Consider the following 8,643-nt stretch of genomic DNA (forward strand, 5'->3'; position numbering starts at 1 on the left):
AATATGCAAGCATTGTGAATCTCAACAAGCAAGTGTATGGACCATTTTATGCAAATATACTTCGAAAGTTGCTCTTCAGTGAGGAAGCCACAGGGAAGGTAGTTGCTTCGACTCCTACTAACTAAAGTGGATCTGGCATTGGATAAGAGGTTGGAAATTCAACATTTTGGTACCCAGTTGCTTTACATGGATGGCATTATAGATGCGGCACATTCTCAGTACCATCCATGGTACAGTGTTAGCCTGATCTGTGTTATCCAGTCATATTAGCATTACAGAAGATGTGCACATCACATAGACCCGATCTGTGCATCATTTTCAAGTTCAAAACAGAGATTTTTTTTAATGACAGCAATTTGTAATTAATTATATTACTTATATAAGACTTCTAAATGTTTTCTTAAGCATTTATATTTGGCCCATTCTTTCTTTTTTTTCTTTTTTTTTTATTTAATAAATGTGAATTTACAAAGTGCAACTTTTGTATTGTTGTGGCTCCCCCCCACAACCTCCCTCCCTCCCTCGGCCCTCCGCTCTCCCACTCCCTCTCCCATCCCACCCTTCGTCGAGTTTCATTTTCAATTACCTTCATATACAGAAGATCAACTTAGTAGACACTAAGCAAGGATTTCAACAGGCTGCACTCACACAACCGCACAAGATATAGGGCATTGTTCGACTAGTAGTGTTGTCTTTAAGTTTCATAGTAAAACACATTAAGGACAGAGATCCTACATGGGGAGCCTGTACCCAGTGACTCCCGTTGTTGATTTAACAATTGGCACTTTTATTTATGACATCAGCAATCACCCGAGACTCCTGCCATGAGCTGTCCAGGCTATGGAAGCCCCTTGAGTTCACCAACTCTGAACTTGTTTAGTCAAGGCCATATCACAGTGGAGGTTCCTTCCTCCCTTCAGAGAAAGGCGCCTCCCTCCTTGATGGCCTGTTTCTTCTGCTGGGGTCTTGTTCACCTGGATCTTTCATTTAGATTGCTTTTTGCCACCGTGTCATGGCTTCCCATGCCTGTGAGACTCTCATGGACCTTTTAGCCAGATCCGAATGTCCCAAGGGTTGATTCTGAGGCAAGAGTGCTGTTTTGGGCCTTCGCCATTCTATGAGTCTGCTGTGTGTCCTGCTTCCCCCACAGGATCATTCTCTCCCTTTTAATTCTGTCCTTCATTGTTTGCTTACACTGGTCTTATTTGTGAAATCTCTTCGACACTTACCCTATCTTTTTGATCGGTTGTGTATTTATACTTATCACTTTACCAAGTGCACTGGCATTGGTACCTGCCTCCTTGGTAAGATTGAGCTGAAATCCCCTGGCACATTTCTAGTTCCATCATTGGAGGTAAGTCTGAGTGAGCATGTGCTGACCTATATATCTCCTCCCTCTCTTATTCCCACTCCTATGTTTAACAGAGATCACTTTTCTGTTAATTTTAAACACCTAAGAATGATTGTGCATTGATTACAGAGTTCAACCAGTGGTCTTATGTAGAACAAACAGAGCAACAACAACAACAAAAATACTAAAAGGAATAAAATAGTAAGTTGTTCCTCAACAGTCTAGACAAGGGCTGATCATGTCATTGTCTCTCATAGTGTCCATTTCACTTCAATGGGTATCATTTTAGATGCTCATTTAGTTGCCATCAATCAGGGAGGACATATGATATTTGTCCCTTTTGGACTGGCTTATTTCACTCAGCATGATGTTTTCCAGCTTCTTCCATTTTGTTGTAAATGCCCGGATTTCATTGTTTTTTACTGCTGTATAGTGTTCCATAGAGTACATATCCCATAGTTTCTTTATCCAGTCATCTGTTGATGGACATTTAGGTTGATTCCATGTTTTAGCTATTGTGAATTGAGCTGCAACAAATATTGAGGTGCAAATCGCTCTTTTTTTCTCCCCTTTAATTCCATTTGGGTATATTCCAAGGAGTGGGATGGCTGGGTCCTGTGGTAGTGCTATATTCAGGTTTCTGAGGATTCTCCAGACTGTCTTCCATAGTGGCTTTACCAGTTTGCATCCCCACCAACAGTGGATTAGTGACCCTTTTTCCCCGCATCCTCGCCAGCATCTGTTGTTGGTTGATTTCTGTATGTAAGCCAATCTAACTGGAGTGAAGTGAAACCTCATTGTGGTTTTGATCTGCATTTCCCTGATGGCTAGGGATCCTGAGCATTTTTTCATGTGTCTTTTGCCATTTGGATTTCCTCTTTTGAAAAATGTCTGTTAAGGTCCTTGGTCCATTTTTTATTGGGTTGTTTGTTTTGATTCTATGGTGTTTTTTGATCATTTTATAGATTCTAGTTGTTAATCCTTTATCTGTTGTGTAGTTTGCAAATAACATCTCCCATTCTGTTGGTTGCCTCTTCACTTTCCTGACTGTTTCCTTTGCTGTAAGGAAACTCTTCAATTTGAGGTAATCCCATTTGTTTATCTTATCTTTGATTACCCGTGCCTCTGGGGTCTTCTCCAGGAATTCTTCACCTGTTCCAATACCTTGAAGGGTTTCCCCTATGCTCTCAATTAGTTTCATGGTGTCGTGGCGCATCTCTAGTTCTTTGATCCATGTTGAGTGGATTTTTGTATAAGGTGTAAGGTAGGGGTCTTGCTTCATACTGCGAAATGTGGACATCCAGTTTTCCCAGCACCATTTGTTGAAGAGGCTGTCCTTGTTCTAGGGGTTGGTTTTAGGTCCTTTGTCGAATATGAGTTGGTTATAGATATTTGGATTGATCTCCGGTGTTTCTATTCTGTTCCATTGGTCTATCCATCTGTTTTTGTACCAATACCAGGCTGTTTGATTATAACTGCCCTGTAGTATGTCTTGAAGTCTGGAATTGTGATGCCTCCAGCCTTTTTTTTTTTTTTTTTATTGTAAAGGATTGCCTTAGCTATTCTGGGTCTCCTGTTTCTCCATATGAATTTCAGCATCATTTTTTCTAGGTCTTTGAAGAATGACTTTGGTATTTTGATTGGTATTGCATTGAACTTGTAAATTGCTTTTGGGAGAATGGACATTTTGATGATATTGATTCTTCCAATCCATGAGCATGGCAGGTTTTTCCATTTTTTTGTGTCGTCTTCTATTTCTTTCTTTAGTGTTTTGTAATTTTCATCATAGAGGTCTTTGACATCCTTGGTTAAATTTATTGCAAGGTACTTTATTGTTTTTGTGGCTATTGTGAATGGGATTGATCTTAGAAGTTCTTCCTCGGCCCTGGCATTATCTGTGTATACAAAGGCTGTTGATTTCTGAGCGTTGACTTTGTATCCTGCTACTTTACCAAACTCTTCTATGAGTTCCAATAGTCTCTTATAGGAGTTTATCAGGTCCCATATATATAGTATCATGTCATCTGCAAATAGGGATAGTTTAACTTCCTCCTTTCCTATTTGTATCCCTTTAATTTCTTTTTCTTGCCTGATGGCCCTGGCTAACACTTCTAGGACTATATTGAATAGCAATGGTGAGAATGGGCATCCCTGTTTGGTGCCAGTTTTCAATGGAAATGCCTCCAACTTTTCCCCATTCAATATGTTGCTGGCCGTTGGTTTATCATAGACTGCCTTAATTGTGTTGAGGAATGTTCCTTCTAACCCCAACTTGCTTAGGGTTTTCATCATGAAAGGGTGTTGTATTTTTTCAAATGCTTTCTCTGCATCTATTGAGATAATCATATGATTTTTGTTTCTCAATTTATTAATGTGATGTATTACATTGATTGACTTTCGAATACTGAACCATCCCTGCATACCAGGGATAAATCCCACTTGGTCCAGGTGAATGATCTTTCTGATGTGCAGTTGGATTTGGTTTGCCAGAATTTTGTTGAGTATTTTTGCATCTATGTTCATCAGGGAGATAGGTCTGTAGTTTTCTTTTTCTGTTGTGTCTTTTCCGGGCTTAGGAATTAAGGTGATATTGGCTTCATAGCAAGAATTTGGGAGGATTCCCTCCCTTTCAATCGTTTTGAATAATTTGAGAAGAACTGGGGTTAGTTGTTCTCTAAATGTCTGGTAAAATTCGGCAGTGAAGCCATCCGGTCCTGGGCTCTTCTTTTTCAGTAGTGCGTTTATTACTGATTCAATTTCTTCCATGGTTATGGGTCTGTTTAGATTTTTCTATATCTTCATGGCTCAGTTTAGGAAGGTTGTATGTGTCCAAGAATCTATCCATTTCTTCCAGGTTCCCCAATTTGTTAGCATACATCTCTTTGTAGTGGTTTCTGATGATTTTTTTTTTATTTCTGTTGTGTCTGTTGTTACATTTCCATTACTATCTTTGATTTTACAGATTTGGGTCTTCTCTCTCCTTTTTTGGTTAGTTGGGCCAATGGTGTGTCAATTTTGTTTATTTTTTCAAAGAACCAGCTCCTGGTTTTGTTGATCTTTTGTATTGTTTTTTTGGTTTCAATTCTGTTTATTTCTTCTCTGATCTTTAGTATTTCTTTCCTCCTTTTAGATTTGGGCTTGATTTGCTGCTGTTTTTCTAAATCCTTGAGGTGCATGGAGAGTTCATTTGTTTGGTTCCTTTCCAGCTTCTTGATGTAGGCACCAATTGCTATAAACTTTCCTCTTAGCACTGCTTTTGCTGTTTCCCACAGGTTTTGATAGGTTGTGTTATCATTTTCATTTGTTTCTAGAAATCTTTTGATTTCTCTTTTAATTTCTTCGATGACCCACTGTTCGTTTAGGATCATGTTGTCCATTCTCCATATGTTTGCATATGGTGTAGAAATTCTTGGGTTGTTGATTTCGAGTTTTCACTGCACTATGGTCTGAGAAGCTGCATGGTATAGTTTCAGTTTTTTTGAATTTGTTGAGACTCCCCTTATGGTCTAGCATATGGTCAATCCTAGAGAATGTTCCATGTACTGGGGAGAAATACATGAACTTTGTGGCTGTGGGGTGGAAGGTTCTGAAGATATCTATTAGGTCTATTTGGTCTATGGTGTCAATTAGCTCAGTTGTTTCCTTGTTGAATTTCTGTCTGGTTGATCTGTCCATTGGTGAGAGTGGGGTGTTGAAGTCCCCTGTTACTATTGTATTTGAATCTATATCTCCCTTTAAATCCTTTAGTAATTCTTTCAGGTAGCCAGGCGCCCTGTAATTAGGTGTGTATACATTTATAATAGTCATGTCTTCCTGTTGGGATAGATCCTTTAATCATTATATAGTGCCCTTCTCTGTCTCTTTTAACAGTTTTTATGTTAAAGTCTATTTTATTGGATGTTAGGATGGCCACACCAGCTCTTTTTTGATTTATGTTAGCTTGGAGTATCTTTTTCCATCCTTTCACTTTCAGTCTGCGTGCATCTTTGCTGATAAGGTGTGTCTCCTGAAGGCAACATATAGATGGATTCTCTTTCTTGGTCCAATCAGCTAGTCTATGTCTCTTGGTAGTAGAATTAAGACCATTCACATTCAGTGTGATTAGTGTTAAGTACTGTCTTTTCCCATTCATGTTTCCTTAAACGAGCTGTTTATGTATTTTGAACTTTGTTTGTAGGTTACTCTACATTCGCTTTTTTTTTTTTTTTTTGTAGTGAGGTTCTTGTTTTTGTATTTCTGTGTGCAGCACGTCTTTGAGCAAGTGTTGTAGGGTTGGACATGTGGATACAAATTCTTACAGTTTCTGTTTGTCTTGGAAGATCTTTATTTCCCCTTCATTCATAATTGATAGCTTTGCAGGGTATAGTATTCTAGGTTGGCATTGTTTGTCTTTTAAAACTTGAAATATATCATGCCATTGTCTCCTTGCCTGTAGTGTTTGCAGTGAGAAGCCTGGGGTGAGTCTGATTAACTTATCCCTGTATGTGATTTGTCGTTTTTCTCTGGCACATTTTAAGATTTGTTCTTTGTGTGTCACTGAGCTGAGTGTTGCCACAATGTGTCGTGGTGAATTTCTCTTCCGGTCTACCCTGTTCAGAGTCCTGGCTATCTGTTGAATTTGCCTGTTGTTATCCAGCTGCCTTTGTTTGAAGTTTTCTGATACTATTTCATTGAAAACAGCTTCCAATCCAATCTCTCTTCCCACCCCCTCAGGGACTCCTATTATCAGAACATTACACCGTTTCATTGAATCTTGTAGGTTTCTGACCATATTTTTTAATTTTTTAATTTCTTCTTCCTGTGTTTGAACTGACTGTATTATTTCTGGAAGTTTGTCTTCGAATTCTGATATTCGGTCTTCTATTTCATCTATTCGATTTCCAAGGGATTCCACAGTGTTTTTTATATGGTCAATTGAGTTTTTCATTTCCAGTATTTCATTCTGGCTTCTCTTTAGGATCTCTAATCCTTGGGCTTGTTTTTCGTTCAGCTCTCGACACTGTTTCTCATTATTTCTAAGTAATCTGATCATTAATTTTCGGAATTCTTTTTCTGGCATGGTTTCAAATTAAGCCCAAATGTAAACAAACAAGATGGCTGCTTCCCACCCACTGCAGCTCTGATTTGGAGGAGGGTAGAGGCAGCAAGGGTTCCTAGCTTGTTTAGTCCTTCAATTAGTCCCCCTGAATTGCGCACTCTTTCCGCAGGCACTACTCACTCTGTTCCATTTTCTATTTCCTCCCCCCACTCAGTCGTGCATGTCTCAGTGTCCGTCCCAGGGTGGGTTGGAGGAGGGGTGGCAGCTGCTGTTGCCACGGTGCTGGGTGAGTGCTCTGGCTCACCTTGGCTTCCAGCGCTGGTACGTACACACTCCTGCTGGTGTCCTGCGCTTCAGGCGTCTGTGTCCTCCTCACAGGTCCACCCTGCCGCCCCAGTTTCGGAAGAGCTTCCCTTTCCCTGAAACTACAAATTCTCACCCCTCTTTGAACCTTCCCTTCCCGGACCATCCATGTGCTCCTTCCCTATTCTGCCATCTTCAACCAGCGGCTTATTCTTTCAACCCATAAGGAGTTGTTTTTCTCCCTTGTCACTCTCAAATCTAATGATTTTTAAATTGGGTACAACTTCTTAAGAAGGGTTGAAAGTTATGAGAGTAACCAAGGGAACTATTGTTCTAAACAAATGACATGAAGTATACAAAATTGTATTTGAAATGTACAATTACATTTTATTCATATGTAATAAAAACTTACATAGTAAGTACTGAAATTCCATAAATGTATCAAATCATATTTTGTGATACCAATTGTCAGTATTTATTTAGAATTTAAATTTATTAAGTACATTTTAATGCTATATACAGATTCTAGATAAAACCTCCCTTGTTTGTTTAGTGAAAATAGAAACAATTTCCTTCTAAACTTCTACAAATTGGTTTCTTCTTACAAATTAACTTGCTCTCTGAAACAATTTTTGCACAAATTTCTTAGTTAATGTCTTGAATTTCTCAGGCCATTGATAAGATTTATTTAAGATTTCTATGTTATCTATGTAAGGCAGGACTGATTTGAACTGGTTTACTTGTAAGAAAATGAAGGGAAGTTAACAATAAAATAAGAACCCATCCTCCATAAAAGTTCACATCTGAAAATTTGGATTTTTTTTTTTAGCCATATAACTTAACCAGCAAATACCTTTTCTGCTAATTAAATCCTTACCATGTTAGGACCAAGATGCTCTTCTCCAATCATTGTCATTGCCATTATGCCTGAGCATTAAATCAAACTTTGCAAGGCTGAGCACTAGTGGTCATTGGGATTTTAGAGAAACCTAGTTATCCTGGAAGTCCATACTCCTTTTGGAGTCTTGAGAGAAGTCCTACAGTTTGGAGGTAGGTAGTCAATCTAGAAAATGTTTTATTTATATAAAATATATTTTTGATTGATTTTTTTTTCCACTAAGAACTCATTGAACCTTAGTGATTGGGTAGGGGAGAATGGATAAGAAATAAGGCGCTCCCAGCCTCCTTTCCCTCAGCACAACCTCAACCATTGGAATATTTTTTCATTACTTTACGAAGTTTTAGGAAACAATTGTGTGAATGAATTAGCTCCAATCTTCACATTTTGGATGACATGTCAAAATTTTAGGAAATTCTGAATGTTTTTCACAATGGTCAGTGCAGAAGTCAGCCATTTTGTCCATGTAAACAGCTGTGTGGAAGTGGAGTTTTATTGATGAGCACGTCATAGATCTTACCCATATTTAGTCCTATGCTTAGAAACCATAAGGTGCTAAAGACTTGTATTGTCATTTTCTCTTGAGCTGAAGTAATTTTGAACCATGCTTACCTTGGGCTGTGGGTGGCAGGGAGGGGCTGCCAATAGGAAGGTAATACATATGTAGTGTGATTGGTTGCTTTCTGAGATGAACTGTATACTTAACACATGGTGTGCTTTTTTATTATCAGATTGGAATCCAGCTGATACTCCTTTATATACTTGATTATGCTGCTGTTGCCTGCAGGGAAACAGTGTGCAGACATTTTCAAAATGTATTTAAAATGAAGGGCATTCTGCTTTTTTTTTTTCTTCTCTTTTTAAGTGGCAAAGTCAATCTCAGTGTCTCAAGTCTGGATTTAGGCAACTACATTTGTTAGCACTTTTTAATCATATCCCTTAGCATGTTGTTTATTTAGTTTTTACCTAAATGTTTACTTGTACTTTTGAGGTTTTCCTAACATGGTCGTGTTTTGTAATGTAAATTTTATTAAACACCATATGCATATTTTC

General features: G+C 38.4%; 1 protein-coding gene across 1 annotated transcript in view; it reads left to right on the forward strand.

Annotated features, from left to right (window-relative positions):
- TCP11L2 (t-complex 11 like 2) overlaps positions 1-478 on the forward strand; it is a 45,930-nt gene extending 45,452 nt beyond the window's left edge. The window contains exon 10 of the mRNA XM_002711428.6: positions 1-478. This exon is cut by the window's left edge and continues 120 nt beyond it. Coding sequence (XP_002711474.2) covers positions 1-125 — 125 coding nt within the window. The 3' untranslated portion in view covers positions 126-478.
- The last annotated feature ends 8,165 nt before the right edge of the window (positions 479-8,643 follow it).

Source organism: Oryctolagus cuniculus, chromosome 11, assembly GCF_051225735.1.
Source record: "Oryctolagus cuniculus isolate XC-2025 breed Fujian yellow rabbit chromosome 11, ASM5122573v1, whole genome shotgun sequence".
Lineage (NCBI taxonomy): Eukaryota > Metazoa > Chordata > Mammalia > Lagomorpha > Leporidae > Oryctolagus > Oryctolagus cuniculus.